The following is a 25,560-nucleotide window of genomic DNA, read 5'->3' as shown; positions in this document are numbered from 1 at the left end:
TCCTTTAATTATTTTGTAATCTTTTTTTTTTAATTTCCTCAAGAAACATATATATAGTCCTAAGATATTACTCTCATGTGGCCTTTAAGAGTCTATTCCTGTCTTTGTTTACATTCATCTATGTATTTCCAAGCAGAAATTGTTTTCGGCACAATACCATACATTTTATTTCAGATACTTTGATAGCATTAAAATACACTACTAGTAAAACTAATAGAAATTTTGTTAAACAACATAGATACAATCCAGCCAAATATTAGTCTTTGGGCATGTCTACACTTAGGGAGGGAGGGGGGAGGATCTTATTATTATTATTATTATTATTATTATTATTATTATTATTATTTATTTATATAGCACCATCAATGTACATGGTGCTATATTTACTCTTGCGATATGCTGATTGCGAGATCCTCCCCCTGGATTCACATGCGGTGTGCGACGTCTCAGGAGGAAGAAAGATGTTACAGCTGCCATTTTAATTTTAATTTTTGGAAGCATCAGGTCGTGCAAGAGCGAGGCTCCGCTCCAATGAAAAGTAAGAAGGAAAAACAACTTTTCCCCTGAAACCGGCCCCCAAACACCCTCCCTGCCATCCCAAGGGTGGCAAAACTGCTGCCACCCCCTCCCCTAATGGGCACAGAGCCATGCCGTGTGGCTACATGCCCATTTCTGGTGCTGCGCTTACTCATGAGTAAGTGAGCACCAGGTGGGACAGGCACCCATGCCTTCCACTGTCTCGGAATGGTCCCAGGACCGTGGGAAACCAGTTATCTCAGGAAAATGGAGGGGCTGTCCCTGGTTGCCCCTGGGATCCTCTGTGCATCATGTGGATGCACAGGGATGACCTAGAGACAACCCCAGGATAAAAGCCCTGTGTAGACATTCCCTTAGATGTCCCACTGCAAATGTAGTCTTCAGTTCTTTTGCTTTTAAGGTGAGTGTAACAAACTCAATGAATTTACTGTAATTTGTCAATGTATGTTCTTTGTAAGAAAACTAATCTTGACATCCCCCCCACATCCCGATAAAATTGTATAAATTACAAATGGAACAAAAATAGATTTAAAAAACCCTGCAACTTGTTTTTGTGACTATTGTTTCGCAATCATATTGTCTTATCAGTACTTTTCTGTCCCATTATCTTTACTTGCCCAAGTAATATCATGGAAGAAAATTCAGAATCTGGTTGCAAATTTGCTTGGTAATATAAAGAAGCAGCTATATGAATGGAGAAAATGTAGTAATTTACTTAGAATTGTTTGTAAATGGCACTGATAGCTTCCAACACTTTTGCTATAATAAGAAAAAAAGAGAACCAACTTAATTGATTTAGTTACAAGTACGCTCAATTCAATGTAAGAACCAAAGAAGAGGATACCTCAAAGGATCAGAGAAGACCAACAGGTTCCTCATGGGCAACTCTGATTTGATTCTTTCAGTGGGAAACAAAAAAATTGAGACTGTGTGGAAGATAGTTTTGGTTTCCCTTTGCAATACAATAATCTTTATTATATATAAATACAATTGTATATAACCAATATACAAAATTCAAGAGTAAAAGTTAATATAATTAGAGTACATGATTGCTTTCAACCATTGGGCCATACTATCATACCTCATACTCTCAGAGGGGGAAGAAAAGAAACTTCTAAAATTTATAAATTAGCTATTGAAATTTTTGATGAAGCTGGAATATATGTAGGTAATATATGGTTGATTATCAGCCCATAATTCCATCATCAGATCATGGGGAGTTTGATCAGTGTATTGCTGAAGAATATAGGGCAAGAATATTTCCCTAGGGTCCAGATAAAGGGCAAAGTAACAAATAACCTTCCAGATCTTTGATCCGATTACAACCAAGAATACATTCTTGCTCTGCTAATGAAATTCCCAAGTACCTCCCCTCAAGATATGCAGAAGGCATCATCTGGAATATAAATTCCGAGAAAGGCCTGCATATCTGTGGGAAGGTCAGAGTCTCAAAATAATGTGCCCTTGGATGGTTGACCTTAAGCAAGAACACCAGGGTGAGAAGCACATATCAATTATTATTGCCCTATCCTCACAAGCATCATGATCCAAAATCCAGTTCTTAAGGGCATGGCCATCAAAAGGCAGATATTATAGACCAAATAACATTGTATTATCTGGCCTGTAGTATGTGCCCAACCTCATTCCTTAATTGATCTAGCCAACATAATTGGTGAGATTATAATCCTCCAATCTATTTAATCTGCTCCAATATTTAAGATATAGTAGGTCAATCCTGGCAGTGAATGACAGCAGCTGATGGTTTCCCTACAGAAGTACTGAATCAGAGTTGCCCTTGAGGAAATAGTTATAATACATGCAGACATTGAATAATAAATGGTCTTCTGAGCATCTTTGCAAACTCTTCCCTTTTTATTCACATATTTGGTTCTTTCTTTCACCCCCTCCCTTCACTGGTTCAATATGAACCAATCCAGAGGTGCACTTCATTGAAGCTAGTTAAGTCTAAGTTTGGAAGAATGATAAAATATGTTGCTGGATGAAGTTATACATTATTTCCAAACTTCTAAACATTTAATCTCAGTTTAATTTCCACTGTTCTCTCACACACACACCCAGGCTATGCTGTTTGGTGCATTTTGGTCTGACTCATCACTAGAGATCTAAAATTTCTGGAAATTTCGAACCCATAGGGAAAAAACTTTTTTTTTCGGGGAGTTTCGGGGAAAAACGGAAATTTTAGGAAAAATTGAAATAATGCAATATTAGCACTTCTTAGAGATTGAAAGTCACTTTGTTACTTTAAGAACATAAAATGTAAATATGTCCAAGTTAGCTTGGCATAAAATTATTACATTTGGTATATTAAAAGTACAGTGTATTCAAACAATTATTACAAATTGAATTTACTTTTTAACTTTTTAAAGTTTTTACTTTTGGGGGGTAACAAATAGAGCTACAAGCTCCTCAACTGTTAGGAGCACCTGAACGGTAAGGAACCTCTTTGGTTTTGCTAGTTTATGCGAAGCAAGGAAAAAAACAATTTTAAAGAACAACAACAGAAGAAGAAACCATCAACATTAGTAACAAAGAAAATTATTTATGTCTCCGCTAGTCCTCTACAGTGTCAAACAGACATAAAGCATCCATTCCCATAAAAAGAACTGAGAAAAAGTTTCAATGAACATGCATGAAATTTAATCAGACTCATTTCCTGAGCTATAGCTATTACTATCAGTTTCAGTCTCTTCTAGAGGCAGAAATGCAACTTGCTCTTGCATTTGAGAGTTGTAGTCTCAATTTGCGACCTAAGACTTGCATGTCCTCACTGCACAGAAATTGTAATAATCTGATACTGTACATAGTTTTTAGAAATCATTTGGAGAAGTAAATATCTGAACACCTTGACTTAAACATTTTATTCATCATGCTAAAATAAAACATCCCATAATTCATTTTTATTCATTTTTTTTCAATTTTTCGGAACACCCCCCCCCAAAAAAGGCTTTGGGGGAAACAGGGGGGAAACGGTTTTTTCCAAATTTTTCTGCTTTTTTCTGGGCCTTCACATCTCTCCTCATCATCTATGTCTTTATTCAAACGGTGTGAAAGGAAAAATGGTTCCTACTGATTGGATCCTTCTAGTATTACTTATGCAAAATGAAAGGATGTATCATATGGTTGCCCAGGCACTGCCCTGCCCACACTACAATTTCCAAGGGCAATGGGGAAATGTGCATGCACACAAAAAACTAGCAAATTAGTTGTTCAGAAATGAAAAACTTAACTGGAAGAAATACATTTGGGTTGGAAGTACCTAGCAAAATGGTAGTACCTAGCAAAATGGAGATACTGCTAATACATAAACTGGAGAGTGCTGGAGAGTGTCAAGAGCATCTGATGGATTTACACAAAGTTCAGGGAAAGAAAAACCAAGACAGGGGGTGCTAGAGGAGAGAAGCAAAAATGCTGGGGAGGTCAGGTTAAAAATTATTTTAATAAAAATAAAGCTAAAACGACAGACTTCCTGAATACACCCACAAGGTGTTGCCTTGCCTTGCCCATGATTCCATCCATATGGCATTTTTAGCTGACATATTTTAGTACATGGTATTTAGTAATTACAAACGGAGTTCAAGATAAAACCCTTGATTAAACAACCTGACCTATACTTAAATGAGGGCTAACATTATTTAAAATACTGGATTAACCTTTAAAACATAATGTAATTTCACAGAAAAACTATAACAAAGTACGTATTTCTTAGCACAAAGATCAATCCTTCATTCGTCTGTGAAAAGCAGCAATGTAAAGCAGTCTTCCAAATAACTGTGCTAGAGGTAGTCTCCTCTGCTCACTCCTCCTGCCTCCTCTTTTGCCCTCATGCTACATCTGCCATCCTTTGTCAGAGTGGGGCTATCCCAGGTATCTGGCAGGAATACCAGTGGATATTGAGCCATAACTGGAGCCTTCATTACAGATACCAGCGATAAAGATGGCAGCATTATGGAAGATGCATGTGGGTGAGTTCCTTGGAAGCAAGCAGGTGAGCACTATATTACAAGAACCATTCTGCTTGTCAGTAATAATAGACTGTAATTTTAATGAAGCCCCTCCTGCTTCAATCTGGAACTAATCTGCAATAGTAAGAAGGGACAAAGTAGGCCCAGTCTCCTAACTGACATGATGACAATAGGAGGAGTGAAACAAGTTAAACTAGTGTTGAGTCTCTCTCTTTGGTCTGCATGCATTCAAGCAGACAATCACTGCCTACTTTTGGGAATAGAAGCATATAGACTGTGCTTCACAAATCTTGCCCCTTCATGTCTGGAGACAGAATTCTTAACTTATGTCCTTCCCTGGATTGCAGCCAATACCTGTATGAGAAGTTAAAGGATAAAGGCAATTAAGACAATGAATGAATATAAAATAAAATGCCACTAACCCCCAACATGAGCTAATCCTCTGTGTTTCTTTGAGCTCTTGCTTGACTTAACACCATGTAATGCATTTTCTTTAAATTGAAGCTCACAAAGTGTTTCAAGAACAATGGTCATTTCTTCAGTGATGGTATCCAAATAAGTTTCATTAATAAACTTCACTGTTGAAGAAGGATCAATAATTCCACTTAGTATATACAAATCTTCTTTTATCATTGCACACATGGCAGGTATTGAACTTTCATAACCATGAACCATCTTTTCAAAGTTTGTTTCGCCGCTGCTTTCCAGAACACATTTCTGCAAAAGATCACTAACCAATTTATTTTGCATGTTTTGATACTTGGCTAGAACCTCTGATTCAGGATAAAGAAATAAAAGCTGCTGTAGACATCGAGTTTTAAACTGTGATTGCTTTTGTAAAGTACCAGTTTTCGTTTCCTGATGATTTTGTAGTTGGTTTACTAAGAATCGCCGAAGCTGCAACCTTACATCATCCCAAATACATTGAACATCCATTGCTGAACCTTCTTCAACACCATGAAGGGAAGTACTGGATGTAAACTCAAAAGATGTTCCACTTGGAGTACAGGGAAATAAGACACCACACTGACTAGAGAGATCAAGAAGGAAGTGAAGAATAATTTCTTCTTGGTTTTGTTCATTCTTCAGTAAGCTTTGCTAAAAAAGAATAAATAACAAGATATGTGAATAACTCTGTTTAAAGTAAATAGGCAAAGTATTGTTAATTACTATCTGCAAAATAATTTTTTCCAATATATACACTGTATTTCTCCAACATTTTTCTTATCAGCTGAGACAAATCACTCTCTTTATACCACTAAAGAAAGCAAAAAAATATTTTAAGCTGCAATCCTATACACACTTACTTTGGAATAAGAACCATTGAACTCAATGGAGCTTACTTCTGAGAAGTCATCATCATCATCATCATCATCATCATAAATTTATTTATTTCTTACCCGCCTCTCCCTTTGGATCGAGGTGGAGAACAACATTAGTACAAGAATCAACACATCTTAAAAATACTTGATTTCACATTCATCTGGGTCTGGGTAGGCCTGCCGGAAAAGGCTAGTTTTCAAAGAGAGAGTTAATTTTACGAATCTCCTCTGGCAGGCCATTCCACAACCTAGGGGCGACAGAAGAAAAGGTCCTCTCGGTAACAGATGTCAGCCTAGTTTTAGCTGACTGAAGTAAGTTCTCCCCAGAAGACCTGAGTGTATGGGGCGGACAGTATGGGAGAAGGTGATCCTGCAGGTAACCTGGACCCAAACCATGTAGAGCTTTAAGGGTAATGACCAACACTTTGTACTTTGCCCGGAAACTAATTGGCAGCCAGTGGAGTGATTTTAAAGTTGGGGTAATATACTCACACTAGATGTACCAGTGACCAACCTGGCTGCCATATTTTGAACTAGTTGGAAGTTTCTGAAGTAGGTACAATGGTAGCCCTATGTACAGCGCATTGCAGAAGTCAAGCCTTGAGGTTACCAGCGCGTGCACAACCGCCTTTACGTCTTCTGACTCTAGGAAGGGGCGCAGCTGGCGTATCAGCTGAAGCTGATAGTAGGCACTCCTGGCCGTTGCATCTATCTGGGCTGTCATTTGGAGCGCCGGATCCAGGAGCACCCCCAAACTGCGAACACAATCTTTCAGGGGGATTGTAGCCCCATCCAGAACTGGTTGACACACCTCCAAACCTAGGTCAGAGCCCTTGACAGCAAGCACCTCCGTCTTGTCTGGATTCAGCTTCAGTTTGTTTTTCCTCATCCAGCCCATTACCGTCTCTAAGTATTCATTCAGAGGAGACACACTATCCTTAGCTGATGCTGTTATTGAAGGCATAGAGAAATATATTTGGGTGTCATCAGCATACTGATAGTACCCCACCCCATGCCTCCGGATGATTTCTCCCAGCGGTTTCATGTAGCTGTTAAACAGCATTGGCTATAGATGGCGCCTTGTGGTACGCCATACAACAGCTCCTTTTTTGAGGAGCAACTATCCCCAAGCATCACCATCTGGAATCTACATGAGAGGTAGGACCGGAACCACTGGAGCACAGTGCCCCCGATTCCCAAACCCCCCAGGCGTTCCAGAAGGATACCATGGTCGATGGTATCAAAAGCCACTGAAAGGTCCAACAGTACCAGCAGGGACACACTCCCCCTCTCAATACTAAGACGTAGATCATCCGCTAAGGCGACCATAGCTGTCTCAACTCCGTATCCTGCCCTAAAGCAGTTTTGAAATGGGTCTAGAAAATCTGTATCATCCAAAACTGCTTGGAGTTGGAAGGCAACTGCCTTCTCAATCACCTTCCCCCCAAATGGAAGATTTGATACTGGTCTGTAATTATTAAGGCCCAGAGGCCCAGGGAGGGCTTTTTTAGAAGCGGCCGTACCACTGCTTCTTTTAAACATGGTGGAAAACTCCCTTCCCTGAGAGATGCATTAATAATATGTTGTAGTTGTAGTCTAACTGCATCTCCTCCCTGGACAACCAGCCAAGAAGGACAGGGATCGAGATGACAAGTTGTCTTCCTTACTCACCCAAGCAGCTTGTCCACATCCTCGGTACTCACCAACTGAAACTAATCCAATGTAATCCTACTCACAGAGTTGTTGGACACTTCATCTTCAGTTTCTGTTATAATGACACATCTAAATTGGCTCTTATCCAAGAGATTTTATCTGTGAAATGATCGTTAAATGCATCACAGAGAACTACCGAAAGCTCTAAAACCGGGTTCAGGGGAGAAGGTGCCTGAGTTAGACCCCTCACCACCCTGAACCGTTCTGCTGGACGTGAATTCGCAGACACAATGTGTGCAGAGAAGAAAGCTTTCTTCGCTGCATGTATTGCCACTCCATAGGAACGAAGATGTTCTCTATGTTGTTTCTTGTTGGATTTGATTTGAGTTTTCTGCCATCGGTGCTCCAGTCGTCGATCTTCCCACTTCAGTTCCTTGAGATCTTCTGCATACCAAGGTGCCCGATTGGAAGCAGGCCAGAGAGGATGTTTGGGGGCAATCGTGTCGATAGCCCTAGTTAGGTCTTGATTCTACCTATTGACCAAGGCTACTACAGGATCGTTGATGATACCTGCCATAGCACCCTCTAAGGCTTCCTGGAATCCAAGAGAATCCATCAGCCTTCGAGGCTGAACCATCTTAATAGGTCTGCCACCCCTGCAGGGGCAGATGGTAGCCATGATACTAACCCTGACCAGAAAATGATCTGTCCATGACAACGCAGAGGTATTTATCACCTCCGCCCATAGATCTGTCTGTTTGGAACTGAAAACAGCATCAAGGGTGTGACCTGCTGAATGTGTGGGTCCAGAGACCAATTGGGATAGGCCCATGTTTGTCATGGATGCCATGAACTCCTGAGCTGCACCTGACAAACTGGTCCTGAATGGGATGTTGAAGTCACCCAGGACCAAAAGCCTCGGCAACTCCAACACCAATTCCATGAGCTCAGCCAGAGAGTCTGATATGCAGCGGGGTGGCTGTTACACTAACAGAATCCCCAGTCTATCCCTGGTCTTCAGACTCAGGTACACACACTCAATGTGATTCAATTTTTGGACAGGAAGTCTGATCAGGTTAAGATTGTCTTTGTAGACCACAGCTACATGCATAGGATTACACTGTTAATGTCATTCATCCTTATAAGGGGCTTCCTTGTTCTCTTTGAGGTCAACTTATTAGATCAAAACAATGCATGAAGATGTTTCAAGGCCTATGCAACAACAGGTAGAATATTTTGATGGTTTAATTATACCATAAGCTGCAACATCTATCTACAATCCATACAATTACATACATGTATGTAAGCCCCCTAATACGAGTTTGGGTTCAAAACCTCAATCTTTGATTTTAGAAAAGATACCAAATGAGCATTCTCGAGAATAAAAACAGTAGTTAAATATGAGATTGCAAAAAATAAAAATACAGGTATGTATTTAAACATATAGGGCTGCCAAAAATTAAGATAGCTGTTTGAAGTGCCATAATACCTTGTAATGCTAAATGTAATGACTATTTTCTCCTAGCAATGACATAAAAAGAGGAGAGGTGCTGAAATATTTCAAATTATGCTGAAAACATAATTGCCTGGAAAATTGGAAGAAAATGGGAATTTGACTTTTTAAATTGTTACAACTAATTCCTAAAACTAAAACGTAGTATTTCCCATTAGTTCTGGTCAATGTCTAGCCATTATGAGTTCAATCTGCACTCATTTACATGTGCATAAATATCACTGAAATCAATTAGACATGCAAAATTCCAGCTTGTAAAGATAGTTGTAAGGATAAAACAATATCTCATAAGAGCGTCTGAAAAATTTAATAGTAGCCAATTTACACAATACCTTTTGCCTGTACAAGCAGTCTTGGGCTTTGGACAATGTAGGCAAAATAATGTAACATTTTAGGAATTCCAAACATAACTGACAGCAATTTCTATGATAGGATCCATGAGCTTAGAGCAAAACCATTGAAATCAATGGGGCTTATATCAGTCACAATGAAATTATCTGATATTTCAATGTGTTGAAACTTATCCCAGTATTTTTAAGTCTGGATCTACCCCGCAATCATAAATTTCATATAATAGATCTATGTCCATGGTATACAAATTTTACCCATCAAAATATTTTTCAATGTGCTCTGGAGTTCATACTGAAGATTTTCCTAATCTTCAAGCCATATGAACAACTATGAGAAATACAATGCTTAAATAATCTTAATTTCCTATGATAGTGTAAAATATGTCATTTTATGAAAAATAGCATAAATGCTTAATAACTGTCTAACCTGCCAATGGGTTTTACTCTTATGGAATATGAAGCCAAAAGTGTCTTCCACAAGGAAGTTCCTAGAGCTTCTTTTGAAGTTTAAACAGGAACATTTTCAATTACAAAAGCCTATCTAAACCTAAGTAGCATTCAAAGTCTTTTCAAATTGAAAATATATGCCTAAAATGGTCACCAGGAGGCTTGTACAAACCATCTTGGAGTTGGTACTCCTAAAAGATGAGTTCCTGCAGCTGACTTTGAAGTTTGCAAGCTTAGTTTCATATTTCAAAGTCTTTTTGAACACTGACTATGTTAAGACAGGCTTTTATATTTGAAAGTCAAAGTTTTAAAAAGCTTCAAACAGTGCTGCAGGTGCCTTTCACAAGAAGCATGTCCAAAATGGTGGACACAGGCTCTTTAAGGGTAGACTGTATGTTTCCCATGAGCATATTTTGCTACTGCTAACCAAAGAAAGTCAACTTAACCTGGATATATGCATACATAAAGAACTATTTTTTCAAAAGTTTTGATAACCTTTCTAGAATATAATTGAACTGCATTTATTTTCTTAAGATGTTAGCTCAAAAATTCTAAAGATTCAGAAAGTAATCTTACAGAATACAATCTTCTTAACTGATCACATTACAAATTTAATCTTGTTCAAACACAAATCGAAATATATTTGTTCTTTATATAATGAATATACAGAATAGGTTCTATCCAACTGTGTCTGCCTGCCAGCAGAATGTGTATTGTTGGCAGAACAGATTCTTCTCCCCACACCCCCGCAACACACTGTGTGCCCCTAAAATTTGCTCTGGAGGGTTAGGGGACTGCCTGGAGCCGAACTAGGGCAGAGGGGAAGGGAGAGGAAAGGAAGAGAGCGTCCCCTTGCACTTGTGGAAGTCCACTGATGTGATGTTGGCAGTAGCCCATTATCAGAATCTAGGACTTTGATCTTGTAATGCCTTCTTCCTGTTATGTATAACTGACTTCAGCATGATTTTAAAAAACCAAAAAGCTAGCAAATAAAAAGTTAATTAGGGCAACTCATCAATGGCTTTTAAAATATGTGTGGCAACAACATATGCCTTTACTTTATATGTCCTCTTTCTGCTTCACTAATGGTGCCGAGGAGAGAAGAAACAAGGACTTGATTTTATTTTACTGTGGAATTCAGGGGTCCAGAGCTGCCTTGAAGAGAAACTCTTCATTTACATTTTTGTAGGGAGAGGAAAATCACTTTTAATAATTAAGGGGAGGTGTTTTTTGTTTTTAAATGAAAGAGACTCTGTTCTTATTTGGGTACAATAAACTTGCAAGGGAGTTAAGGAAAACTCCTCCAACTGCCCTTTTTAATTTTTAATTTTAGAAACAATGAGAAATGCAGCGAATGGCAGGGAAGCCTCCCTACCTGTCTTGCAAGTTTTTGTCTGTCATGCTGGGGTGTGTGCTTGTGTATGTTTGTGAGAGAGTAAATATAGAGTACGCCTCCCCGAACCCTTTTGTACCCAGGGGCATGTTTTGGAATTTGAAAAACAGATGTGGGCCCCACCACAAAATGGCTCCCAGGGAGTATGGGGCTAGTCACATATGGCTGCAGTGGGGGGTTGGCTAGTCAAGAGCTAGTGGTAGTGAGGAGAAATAGCAGGGCTAGAGGCTGGGAGGGAAGGGGAAATTGAAAGAGATGCTTCCTGGCCAGCCCATCTACATAGTTTTCCCCCTTTGCATGCTCTCTCTCTCTCCCTCCCCCACTCCCAGCCTCTAGCCTCACTACTTCTCTCCCACAAGTCTTTTAGTAGTTATTTCTCTCCCTTCCTCTTCCCTAGCCTTCTTTTTCTCCCTTCTAATCCCTAGAATAGGTATTTCAGCTACCCCTTTACATCACTGTTTCTCCCTGCTCCTAGCCACTAGTCTCACTCTTTTTCTCTTGTCTATCCCTTTGCCTCGCTTTCTCTTTCTGCCCACCGAGCAGCTGACCAGCGGCAGGTTTAGGAACAGGTGTCCTATTGTTTTTCAATTTTTCAATTAAACATTCTTTTTTGAAAGGTTGAACAGCTGTGCTGGAAAGTGCACATGGGCCTTGTGTTGGGGGGTGCTGGTCCAGGGGATAAGGAAAGAGGAAGGTTAACCCTCAAAACCAGTTTTAGTTTATTCCTGCTAGCTAATAATGGTAATTAGTGTTTAAGTGTTTTATAATAGTTTATATGGATATATAGATTCTTATCCACACTGAACCTCTGTGGACAGGGCAGGTGGGAAAAGCAATCACTCAGCTAGTGTAAAAAAAAAACTGTTACTGCAAAGAGCAATAGTAATAGAATCACAAGCACAGACTATGTCATCACTTTTGCTAAATATATCTATTAGTAGCCTATGAATATGGATTGTGTACATGAAGAGAATGGACCAGTTAGAATAAATAAAAGCCTAACTGACCAATGCCTTGGCTTTGCAATTAATAATCAGTGAGGAGAAACAGTCTGAGACTGTTCCATACAGCTGTCCTGTGTCAAATACATAGAAGGATCCATGAACAACAATCTTCTCCATGACACCCTTTTTAGCTAACAAGAAATTACCAGGACTTCCGCCAATAAGCTCTTTCATGGCTTCGTATAGCACTAAATCAACCTATTTGGGGGGGGGGGGTTAAACCATAAATGTATATATGCTTTGGGCCTGTTTTCTTTCTTCTTTTGGACAAAGGTCTGGACAATGCATCATCATGAAGAACCTTATATAAAAGATCCTAATATTATTTATTTTATTTATCATATGTGTATTTTGTTTAAGAGGTAGTACTGGTCTAAAGCTACCCAGTAAGCTTCATAGCCAGTCTCTCAAGTTCAGCACTCTGTCCATTGGATCAAACTATTCACATAAGCAATAATCATCCAACATGCTTTTACAACAGATTGTGAAAATACTGTATTAAAAATTATATTAGCTTATAATCAGAGCTCACGCTAGGAAAATATCAACAAATTCCCAGAAAAATGTAATGAATAGGAGAAATGTGCTTGAAAATCATGTTCAACTATGACATAAAATAGCAGCATTTTTACCAGTGTTTGGAGAAATATGATCAATTCTCCATGAGGTGTTGAAGAAGGCTTGATTGAGCTGAAACTGCAATTATTTAACCACTGAAGACAGTCAGTTGTGTCCTGTAGCAACTCATCAGAACATGTATCATTAATTTCCAGTTGTAGCTCCTTAAGACACTGTTCCATGCTAAAACAAAAAGAAAATCAAGCATTTTTTTACTATTTTAAAATAAATATCCTATTCCTTTAGAGCAAGGTATACAACATTAGATATCATATTGTATAATGGTTTATCATATTAACAACGCTAACGTTTAACTGATACTATTATTGATGAACAAGTCTTATAACCTTAGAAACAATTGGATGTGTTGATCTGTATCAGCTATTTATGTATTTCTAAGGAATTCTATTTATGGGAACACTCATAAAGGCCTGGTTCAGACAACACACTAAACCAAGCTGCTTAACCACAAAATGGTTAAGGGAATGCATGGATTCCCTTAACCATTTTGTGGTTAAGCAGCATGGTTTAGCATGTTGTCTGAACCAGGCCAAAGACAGATACTATTCCTCAAAAGGGCTTGACCACATGGCTACTTACTTCAGGGTTGTTTTCAGACTGTGGCAACAGAAAAAGCAGCACACACATAGATTCTAACTACTATGTCTGAGCATAATTCACCCTATTCACCAACAACCTCATCCTGCAATTTGTTCTGTTTCAACCAGTACTGAAGTTGAGAGATTTGGATTCCCCAAGTACCAGATATCAACCGGACAAAGAGTAGGTTTCAAGACAATGTTGCAGAGACAACAGGCCAGAGAGATAGAGCTTTAGGACAGACAAGGGGCTGTATCCAGTGAACCATTGAAATGAATGGGATTTAAATTAGTCATGACTAAATTAAGTCTCATTCATTTCACTGGGTCTATCGTAAGTAGGGCTACCATGGATATAACCCAAAAGAGTGGTTGTACTAATAAGGTCCAGGAAGGAATTAAAGACTTTCAAAGCTGGTCCTGCAGCTGTACCCCTTCCTCATCCACTGAATAGGCTGATCTCGGTCACATTTAAATCAAATGCATTTTCTTGGAAGCAGTGCTAGCAAAAGGAAGGCCTCATGCTTTGAGGTGCTCCTTCACCTTCTAATGCTTGCTTCTACACAGGCCTGTTAATACTGTTGTCCTTGCGATCAGGGATCCTAGAGTTGAACTGAAGCATGTTACAATAGATACACAGTTGGCTCCCAGGGCTTAGCAGATTCAGAGATTGCCGTGTTTATAAGGAGTGGTATCTAAGAGTTCCCACCAGGGTGTGTCAACTTTTTCAGGCCACAGCAGGTACTGGTTGCTTATGGAGTCAAGATTGCAGAGTCCACTCTAGGATACAAGGGTCCTGATGACTCAGCCTCTTTCTCTGATAATGTGCCTTCTTAATCAGGCTCTGCAAGATGGTGGGATATGACATCACCTCCACTCTTGTTGATACAAAGTTATAACACTTTGGATAGGTGTTTTTTTAAAAAAAAATTAGGCATTTTTCTTTCAGCAATATATAAATATGTACAGGTAACCCAAATTTAAACCAATTTTTGAGATCACATTATTAGGATCATGCTGTAAGCATGCCAGAATGTGAATGATAGCTGACCTGAAGGTCACACTTTTTTTTTTTTTTTACTGCAACAGGTATAACTGAGATTTTTCTATGAGAAGAGTGAATGAAGTAACTGAAGAAGAAATCAGCTAGGGATTTCAGAGGCTTGGTCTGAAATTTGGCTTTTGCCACATTGAGCTATAAGGACAGGTTGGTTACCTTTAACTGTGGTGCCTTGAGTGGTTATCTACACTCCAGCACATGCCAAGGGCAGTGTTCCTGCCTTTCCCCTCAGATTCTCTGAGGATGCAACAGGTTTAGAGGATATTAAAACACACGTAGTGCGGTAGGACGGTGGATTATGTGAATGAAAAGATGATCATTTGAAGAACAACAGTTACAGGTAACCAACCTATCCTTCTTTCTGAGGTCTCTGTGAATCACATATTATGCTTTGAGGTGATTAGCCAGCTGACTTAACAAAGGATGTGGAAACATGTGGTCAATTCAGTTTAGATAGAAGCTAGCACTGTCTATCTGCATTTTTCATACACAAACATCGAGGCAGTAGTGTTTGATGAATGTTGTGGGCTGTGACTAGGTAACAGCCTTGCATAATTCCTGAAGAGCAACACCGCTTCCTCAACTGAGGAAGTGACAACCCTGACGGTATGTGCCTATACCAACTAGAAGTCAACCCAGAGCACAGCAGAGTCCACCATTTCACAATGTAGGATTGGCAGGTGCCAGGCTTCTGAGTTGTTTCTAAAATTCTTTTGATTTCTAGAGGAACAGGAGATGAGTACAAATTCAGAAGCCATCAGTCGGAGGGAAGCAAGATCTGCGTGCCACATTCAGCCATTCTGGAGAGTGAGGAGGGACATAGAATGAGATAGCTGTATTTTGGCTCCCATGGTTGCCTGGATCACCATGGTTGACAAGAATGATGTATGAATCATCCCACCTGATCTACCCTAGTGCCCTCATAATGAGGGGAACATATACAAATGGGTGGAGTCTGAATAATACAGAAAGGCTTTGCCTATGGAGTGGCAATCAGCACCCATTCTATTGCAGAAACAGAGGCGTTAGGAATATGCACTGGTTGCTACATGGTCAATTTGAGGAGTGGCCCATTGCTGAAAAACACTGCATACAATGGAGCAGTCCAATAATCATTCGCGCAAAGTTTCTTTTATCTGGCTTAGCACCTCAGCCAAGGTGTTAACTACTCCATAGCATACAAGTTGATTCCTAGAGCTATAACTCATTCCCAGAGGTCTATGGTGTACTAAAGAAGAGTCTTCGACCTCTGTGTTTGTTTATATACCAAGAAGTGGCAGTGTTGTTAATGCAATTTGCACAACTCAGTTTTTGGAAAATGTCCTGGAAAGCAACCAGGGCTTTTTGGACCACCAGAAGTTCCAGAGTATTGATAGAGTGTTGTTTTTCCTCCAGGGACAATAGGGCACAGACTCAATACAGGCCATAATGGGCTCCCCATCCTGGATTGGATGTGTTGGTAGTCACTATCTGAGCCAGATAGGTGCAACAGGATCATCCACCAATGGAGGAAACAATGGACGAAATTCAGTAATAGGAATTGAATCAAAGATGGTCCCCTGCGAACAAAAGTGGTTAGGAACCATGCCTGAAGTACCCACACGTGAAACATCATGAATAGGGTGACAGAGGTGGTCGCTGCATTAAGACCTGGTGCACAGGCATCATCCACAGCCACTGAGGTCACAGTGGTCTCTGCACCATAGAAATGGTCAAGAGTTGCACTAGTACTGGCAGTGGAAGTTACAGTATTTCCAGCAGACGTTCAGCCATATCGCCCTGAGGAACTGGGGATGTACAAATCCCTTTCTGCCAACTTTGACTTCCTTTTCTTCTTGGGCTAGTCAGCCTGATCTGATGCAGGGCATTTAACCTTAGTCTTGGTACTATTTACCGTATTTCTTCGATTCTAAGACGCACTTTTCCCCCAATATAAACATCTCTAAAAACGGGCTGCGTCTTAGAATCAATGGCGTCTTAGAATCGCCTGCGAAGTGCGCTGTTATCCCTCCACCCTGCTCACGATGCCCAGGCGTCTCAAGGGCTTGTTGAGCACCTAAGTGGCCCTGCACTCACCATGTAGGCTGGGGAATGTGCTTGGCCTGATTGGGGGCCTCAGCGACGATCCGCGGCTGCCCTGGGCCTATTTGTGCTCCCCAGAGCTAACCGGGCTCACACACACCAACGGAGCTCCGAGCCCTAAGTGGGCCCCGGCCACCGCACCACGAGCACAGCCGGCCGGGTTGGGCCTAGTGGGCATGGCTATGCGGCTCCAGCTGGGTCGGGCCTGGTGCGTGCCTCGCCTTGCACATGGGGCCGGGGCGGATGGGCGGGCGCCGCAGGGCTCGCGGAGGGTTGTGCGAGGCGGGCAGGCGCCGCCGGCTTCTTGCGGCTGCTGGTTCTGTGCGGTGGAGGAGGCGCAGCAGCGCCGGACGGGAAGACAGAGGCGACGCCCGGGAGGTGAGTTGCTGGGCTGGGGTGTGGGCAGGATGCCCTCCGGGACTTGCAGCTGCACCGTTCTCATGCAACATGTGTGGGAGAGGAGCCCAGGGCGCCGCTGGGCCAGGGGCTGCAGTGCACGTGCGGCCAGCTCCTTCGTGCCTCAGGAAATTTCCACAGCCCATCTAGCCATGCCTGGAAGAGGCCCCTCAGCACTGGCAGCTGGAGCTGGCCCAAAGGTGGGCGCCTCGCGAATGACCCCCTCCCGCTCCCCGCAAGAAGTGGTGGCAGCTGGTAAAGCCTCCGGGCCCTTGCACATGCTCCCCAGTCGGCCCCCACCCCCGGCAGGTACCCTCTACCGGACCAGGCAACGTGGGCCTGCGACATTAGGGGTAAGTGCCTCGTTTTTGGCTTACTTGTAACCTGTCCCAGCCCTGTGGCGCCAAAACCGTTGGCCCAATCAGAACTGGCCACATCTCTTCCCTTACCTGCCTGCAATCCACTCCACATGCATGGCAGAATACTTTCCCCCCATATAAACATCTCTAAAATGGGGTGCGTCTTAGAATCGATGGCGTCTTAGAATCGAAGAAATACGGTAACTTAATAACAAATGATGAATCAAGAGCAAGCAATGAAGGTAGCCAAGTTTGTGCATGATACCAAATGTTTCAGGTTAGCAAATTCAAAGACTGAAGGGCTCTCACCAAACTACGAGATATGGACAACAAAGTGGCAAATAAGATTCAAAGTAAGTAAGTGTTATAGTCTGCACCCTGGGGCAAAAAGAATATCAAATTCACATATATTCCAAAGAGATCTGAATACATTGCAACTATTTGAAAAGAAATCTTGGGGAAGCTGTGGCTAGCTCATATTTTATTATTCTGTGAATAAGTAATATAAGGTTAAAACTGTGGGGAAATGAAGGTTGGAGGTAGGATATTAAAAAAATCAGAGACCCTCCTCCCCACATGCCAAATGCCTTCCTCTAACATACAAGAATATTTGGATCCTTGCCTATATAAGCTTGTACCTTACTAGCAAATTATGAATTTGTGATTATAAGCCTAAATAGCTAGAATGATCATCACAGAGGTACAGAACCCTATCTAGTCTAATAACAATGAAAAGTTTTATAGAATCATTAGTATGTCACCCACAACTATACTAGTAATTCTATAATTTTTTCTTTAAATGGAACAATATGTGGGTGGCCTTAAAAAAGTCTTCTCAAGAAACTTCTGAGCATGAATGAGTTTGAAACAGTGCCCCTGAAACAAATATCTTCTCTTTATCAAAGAGCTTTTTCATGAATGCAAGGACTTCTATGGAAAACAATACCCTGAGGTATTTCTGATCGGGTACTCCATTGCATGAACACTGGTTCTAAACATGATAAAATATAGGGATGTACCTTCATAACTTATGTAAGCTTCCCTTAGAACTCTGAAACCTGATGCACTAGCCATAGGGTTTGGCTTCCGGGATATTTTGTAAAAGACTTCTGTTGTAGTATCTGATGTGTCTTACTTAATCAATTTTAATAGATCACAACTTTGTCAATTGAAATGGCTCAACTGTTGTTCGTTCAGCTAGATTTGGTTCCACTAATAATAGGTTTCAGGCTAATGTAGATGATAAACAATGACTACAAACCAATATAAGCCTTCACAGAACAATATATTTCAGTAATTTGTCTTAACAGTGAAATAAGGATTAGACAGGTGAATTTCAAGAGACTTTTCTGTCGTAGGAACCGCAATGCTTCATCATAGTAAAATAAATTAGTTTCTGTTTGCAATTGTTCTTTGTGTATTTGATTAAAAAGTTGCATATTATAGGTCACATCATGGTCATCATAAAGTATGTATCTACCCTATTTTTATATATTTATCAAGACTATTTATGCTGTTTATAGACCACCCTACAACAAAAAGTTTTCTGAGTGACTTACAGAACAAAAGATTTCAATTTAAAAATCACATTACAATAAAATGCAACAAACACACTAGTTACAATCTAAACAGATTTATTTTATAGTTGAACAAGTACAAATGGTATAAATTGCACAAACTCCAGTGCATGAATCTCATCATGAATAAAATATTTGCAAATCTGCTGTTTGTGAAGAAGCCAAATTACAGTAATATTCTTGTATTAGCTTTCCTAACATTAAAAAATTGGTTTACTACAATGCCTCCAGCAAATAATAGGATTAAAGCCATTATTTTTATAACGGATAAAGCTCTTTATACTGACACCATTTCAGCCTGACAGTGGGGATGTTTTTAAGATTGTTATTGTCCTTCAGAAAAAAAAAATCCCCCAACTCTTATAAAGCATTATTATTGTAGCAGTGAATGTGAGTTGAATGAAAAGTGTATATAAACACCAATGAAAGAGTACATTCTCATGAAGGTCCACAAAACGTGCAAAGAGACAGCATAAATGAAAAATTTCACACATTGCCCTATCAATATACAATCTCCAAGTCAAAATGGAGTTACAAAATGGGGACTATAGGTAAGTAAAGGAAAAGCTACAAAATAATCTCATAATATTTCTTAATTTATGCACATTCTCTATACCACTTAGGAAAAAAAGCCTTGACTAATAAAATGTGAAGGGGGGACTCTATTTGTGTAAAATTTTCATGCCTTTCTGTAAATGTGCAAAGTGGTTAGCATTTATATGCATTCTTCATTTAACTCACATTAACTACAACAACAATGCTATATGGAAGATCTGCCAACTAAAGTGCTATAGGATTCAATGTAAGCTCTGCTCCAACAGCAGAACACAAGTTATGCCACTGGCACAAAAAACAGGCTGGCAAAAATGCCCAGATATGGTGTTAGAAGTGATGTCGGGTAGAACCTTTTCTATTGCTTTATTTTTCCACGGACATTTTTCCATCACTTAAGTTCATGAATATATGTATTCAATGAATATATGTCAATTGGAAATACAATATTATGCAAGCTTGGAGGATTCTAAGTTCTAATTAATATTTTTCAGGTGATTATCCCTAGCAAGTATGTGAGAGAATACATACATATAATTGAAATGCATACATGTCTCAGAGTAAAATGGAACTAATAAATAGTGCCCCAACAACCTTAGTGGAAGGGAGTTGAACTCTGTTGAAATAGATGAATGTTTGTCAGCATATCATGCACAGTTCTTTGGATTGCTAAAATTAATTAGTGTGTCAACTGTTTTTAGTACCTTTGTTTTTTCTTAAATTTAAAAAAAGTAAGGGAAATAATGCTATTATCTTTAATATTTTTGCAATTATTCCAATACAATATATAAAATATGTTTAAATTGCATTAAATACGCTTTATTCCCCCCTTCAAATATTTCCGGTCAAATACTTGTGATGAATTGGGACAAAAATTAACATGGGGTACTTTTTTTACTTTGTTGTTTACTAAATACAAATAGAACAAACATGCTAAATTAGATCTCTCTAGGGCAGGAGAGAGCAACTTGTGACCCCCTAGATACTTTGGTCTGCAGCTTTCATCAGTTCTAGCAGTAGAGCCAATGGTGACGGATGATGGGAGTTGCAGGCCAAAACATCTCAAGGGCCACAAGTTGCCCATCCCTGCCCAGTGCCCTAAAGCATGAGAACATTTTCTGATGCAAACTATAAATTTCCTCTGCAAATTAATCTAAAAGGCATGGAAAAATTTTCCAATTCAAAAATTTGCAGTCTGCAGAATGTTCTGCAGACTGAGAAATTCTGCCAGCAAATTTACACCAGCAAAATAAAACAAGATGCGAGTCGTGGGGAAGACATAGGTGTCACAGGGGAGGAAAATACTCCTAGGCTGCTTTAATGCGTGACAGTTTCTCTGCAGATGCTTCAACTTTACTCTAGCCCTAAACCTGGCACAAAGCATTTCCTCCTACTGGCTTCAATGGTAGGGGAACAAGATTTTAAAATAACCACCTCCAGGCTCCACATCAATAAATGCCCTTCCCACATCACCATGATAGAACCTAGGATAAGATGCCCTATATAGGGCTATGCCATATACACTTTCATCTGAGCTGAAGCCTTATGAATGGCCCAATCTCAGCACACAACTACCAGTATGTAAACTCCACACAGGAAGGCCTCAACTCAAATGATAGGTAATGCAGCATAAGGTTATCTCTCTCTCTGGCCTTATGTTGTGCACACTTGGAACTCACAAGGGGGGACTTTAGTAATGGGAAACTATGAAAAAGGAGCACTTCGCACTAAATAGCCTAGTCTCACCATACACATGGGAACTTGAGCACATTAACAATACTTCTCTGCCTAGAACCCTAACAGGTCCCAAACCATGGAACCCCAAACATGATCACAAACACTAAACTCTACTACAGGTTTGCTTAGCTGCTCCATTTGCAGTGACAGCAATCCAGCAGCATCTGCTAGCTTGTTGCCATGTTCATATTCCAGAATTTTTAAAATTTTGGGTTTTTCTGAGTTGCGAACCAAGCCTTTATAATATGCAGATATACAACTTTTCTTTGAAAACCATCCCAAAAAAGTTTGTTATAGGTTGGTATGTAAATAATTGTGGAGGGTGGTGGTGAAGGATGAAATGAAAATAGCTTACCCAGAAGCATTTTTCTTTATTTTCTCATCAATGTCACCAAGTATCTGTTGAAACTCCAGATCTCCTGGAAGTATGTCTAACAAACAATCCAAGTTGGAAGAATCAAGAGAATATTCACCTCCCCACTCCATTTCCGAAAGCTAGATTAGACAATAAAAACAGAAAATTAGTAAATTTTTACTTCTTATGGGCTGCTGATATACATTGAAAATAGGATTGCAAACATGATCAAAAACAAGGAACCACACTAACAGCATAATCCTATACTTTTCTACTCAAATATTAGACCAACGGAGTTCAATAGGGCTTACTCCAAGGTGAGTGGGTATAGGACTGCAGCCTAAGATATGTAAGACCAGCTCTATCAGGCTTCTTCCTCCTTCAACTGTCTCCTGGCAGCAGCTATTCCATTAGGCTGCAGCAGAAGGAGTCCCTGCTGATTTAGCTCTTCTTATCCTTGAATTATTTCTATAAAATCTGGTCATGATAAGAACTTTGTAAATTTGCTTCCCCCACTCTTCCCTCCTCATCACTTGTCCTTTTTGTGTCATGTAGAGTGTAAGCCAGCAGTAGAACATATTCACTATGAAAGCTCAACCTCACAATAATCCATTTTTTAAAAAATATTTTTATTTGCAATACAACAGCAGCAGCAGCAAAAAGGAGAGATTCATATCATAAAACATATATTATTATTATTATTATTATTATTATTATTATTATTATTATTATCATCATTCTGCCCCATAGCCGAAGCTCTCTAGGCGGTTTACAAAGATTAAAACATTGAACATTAAAAATCAATATACAAAAGTTAAAACCATAAAAACACAAATATATATAATAACTATGAACTCTCAACAGATTCAGGGTCAATTAAAAACTCAGCATATGCTGTTAAATGCCTGGGAGAAAAGAAAAGTCTTGACCTGGCATAGAAAAGATAACAATATTGGCACCAGGCGGGCCTCGTTGGGGAGATCATTCCATAATTAGGGGGTCACCATTGAGAAGGCCCTCTTCCTTGTTGCCATCCTCCGAGTAGGCACCCTCGGAGGACCTTAGCTGTAATCATTAACATCTCCCTTGATATAGAAAATAGGGGGAAAGAACACAAAGGGGGGATTTAACACTTTCATTTCAAATATATGCATTAATATAAACAGTCTATATATCTAAATAAGCATCCACACGACTTTGACAGTGGTAAGAAATATGCTCAAATGTAGCAAGAGCAGTGAGAACTTTAGTTCATTGAATTTAGTTCATTGGGTTTTAGTTAGAAATTTAGTTCATTGGGTTTTTTTCCTTCCAAGCTCGAAGTATACGTCTCTTTGCAACTGTAAGGAATCTCAATATCCACTTTTGCTGTCCAGCTATTATTCCCCACATTACAGGGATATAATTTAAAAGCCCATGTTCATCCACTATTATCACAGTGCTGCTATGGTCTAAGGACTAATACAATAAATGTTATTGTAGTGGAATATGCAGGTTGCTTACCTGTAACTGTAGTTCTTCGAGTGGTCATCTATGCATTCACACATATGGGCTTTGCGCCTGCGCAGAGACCAGACCGGAACCTACTATAGCTGAGTGGAACGTTTTTGGCGGGAACCCCTCCCCCCACGCTACCGCGCATGTCCATGGGGTTCCCGCCCTTACCTCAGTTTACAGGAGTCCGACATTGTGCCCCCATAAACATGAGTGTAAATAAAGTAAAGTACATTCCACAATAAAAAAGTGTCATTTATAAGTCTCACACCACCAAGTGGGGATGGTGGGTGGGTTGTGTGAATGCATAGATGACCACTCGAAGAACTACAGTTACAGGTAAGCAACCTGCATTTCTTCTTCGTGGTCTCTATGCATCACACATATGGGCGAGTAGCAAGCTGACATACCTTTGGAGGTGGGTTGGTGCATCATCTGAAGATCTCTGAAAGCACTGTCCTCCCAAATGAGCAGTCCTGCCTCGCACGGGTGTCCAAACTGTAGTGCTTGACAAACGTGGATGGAGTGGACCACGTTGCGGCTCTACAGACTTCTGCTAGTGGAACACCTCTGGTGAAAGCCACCGATGTTGAAACAGCTCTGGTGGAATGAGCCGTCACAGGTTTCACTAACTCTAATTTAGAAATAGAGTAGGCCAATTCAATAGTCTCCACTATCCAGCGTGACAACCGCTGGCAAGAGACAGGGAGTCCCTTAGAAGGCTCACCATAACAAATAAACAATTGCTTTGTTTTCCTTAAAGTCTCTGTTCTGTCTTTGTAAAAAGCAAGAGCCCTTCTTACATCGAGAGTGTGCAAGGAAGACTCAAGAGGTGTAGTTGGATTAGGGAAGAAAGCAGGTAAAGTAATATGTTGGGACAGATGAAAAGTAGACACTACCTTAGGTAGGAAGGCTGGATCTGTGCGTAGCACAACCTTATCCTTATGAAAGATAGTGTATGGGACATCTATCCTAAGAGCTCTAAGCTCACTTGCCCGTCTTGCCGATGTAATGGCTACTAGAAAGACAGTCTTTAAAGTAAGTAGCCTAAGGTCTGTCGACGCCATAGGCTCGAAGGGTTTGCGTGTCAGTGCTTGCAGTACAACTGACAGGCTCCATGGAGGTACAATACTTTTCACAGTTGGTATTGTGTTCTTAAGCCCTCTCAAAAATTTCTTAGTTGTTGGGTGGGTAAAGGGTGTAAACCCATCTATGCCTTGGTGAAAAGATGTAATTGCAGCTAGGTGCACTCTGATGGATGTAAGCTTAAGTCCCTGCTGAAAAAGCATCAATAAATAATTGAGAATAAAGGCTAAGTGGCAAGATTCTGGTGTTTGATCTTGTTCTGAAGCAAAGTTCCGAAATCTTTGCCACTTTGCTGCATAAGTTTTCCTTGTGGAAGGCTTTAGTGCTGCCAATATAATGTGGTCCACAGTCAAAGTTCTAGTTCCAGAGGAGGAGTGGTTGTTATCCTCCATGCAGTCATCTTGAGGGTCGACAGATCTGCGTGTCGAACCCTGCCTTGGTGTCGAGACAGTAGCTTCGGTAACGACGGGAGCCTGATGTAATCCCCTCTTGATAGCCGAAGGGCGTGAGAGAACCACGTCTGTCGAGGCCACCACGGAGTGATGAGGATGCAATTGGAGTTGTCTATCTGGATCTTGGCTATCACTCTTGTCAACAGTGGAAAGGGAGGAAACATGTACAGGAGATTTCCTCTCCAAGTCCTGGTGAAGGCGTCTCCTAAAGATTGCTCTCCTCTTCCTGCCCTGCTGCAATACTTGGCACAAATTGCGTTGTCTTCGGTAGCGAAGACATCGACAACAGGACGGCCCCAGTATCGAAAAAGGTTTTCCCGCACTTCGACATCGAGCTCCCACTCGTGATCGACATGGAAGGACCTGCTGAGAGAGTCCGCAACGACGTTTTCCTTGCCGGCCACATGGATCGCAGTCAGGTAAGTCCTTCTCTTTATGCACCAGTTCCATATTCTGAGTGCAGAACGGTTCAGGGGGTGTGATCTTGTTCCACCCTGTCTGTTGATGTATGCCACCACGGTAGTATTGTCCGTTGCGATCAAGACATTTCGGCCCTCGATCATCTGTGCAAATGCTTTTACTGCATTCTCTACTGCCAGGAGTTCGAGATGGTTGATGTGATGCTCCCTCTGTGATCGAGGCCAACGACCCTGAGAAGTTAAAGAGCTGCAATGGGCTCCCCATCCTTCTAAGGATGCATCCGTCGTGATCGTTACCGAAGGCGCGTCTTGTTGGAATGGAACGCCTTCGAGAAGAGTCGACATCGAGAACCACCAATTCAGAGATGCCCTCACCTGCCTCGGTATCGAAAGGTAAGTTCGTCGAGCATTGTGCCTGAGATCGAAAGTCCTCAAAAACCAGGCCTGCAATATCCTCATTCTGAGTCTTGCAAATCTGATGACTGCCGTAGTAGCTGCCATCAGACCTAACAGTCTCTGAACTGTCCATGCCGAAACTTTTCGGCGGCTCTCGGTATCGATGGCTAACTGTT

General features: G+C 40.6%; 1 protein-coding gene across 1 annotated transcript in view; it reads right to left on the bottom strand.

Moving 5' to 3' along the window:
* Positions 1-25,560, bottom strand: part of KIAA0825 (KIAA0825 ortholog) — a 247,300-nt gene that overhangs the window by 196,806 nt on the left and 24,934 nt on the right. The window contains exons 2-4 of the mRNA XM_063129596.1: positions 21,538-21,677; positions 12,835-13,003; positions 4,943-5,618 (exon numbers count right to left, since the gene is read on the bottom strand). Of these exons, the coding sequence (XP_062985666.1) occupies positions 4,943-5,618; positions 12,835-13,003; positions 21,538-21,668 (976 nt within the window). The 5' untranslated portion in view covers positions 21,669-21,677. The remainder of the gene's footprint in view (positions 1-4,942; positions 5,619-12,834; positions 13,004-21,537; positions 21,678-25,560) is intronic.

The sequence above is a fragment of the Elgaria multicarinata genome, chromosome 6 (assembly GCF_023053635.1).
Source record: "Elgaria multicarinata webbii isolate HBS135686 ecotype San Diego chromosome 6, rElgMul1.1.pri, whole genome shotgun sequence".
NCBI lineage: Eukaryota > Metazoa > Chordata > Lepidosauria > Squamata > Anguidae > Elgaria > Elgaria multicarinata.
Note: the sequence above shows the minus strand (reverse complement) of the source record. Positions and strands in the feature narration are given on the sequence as shown.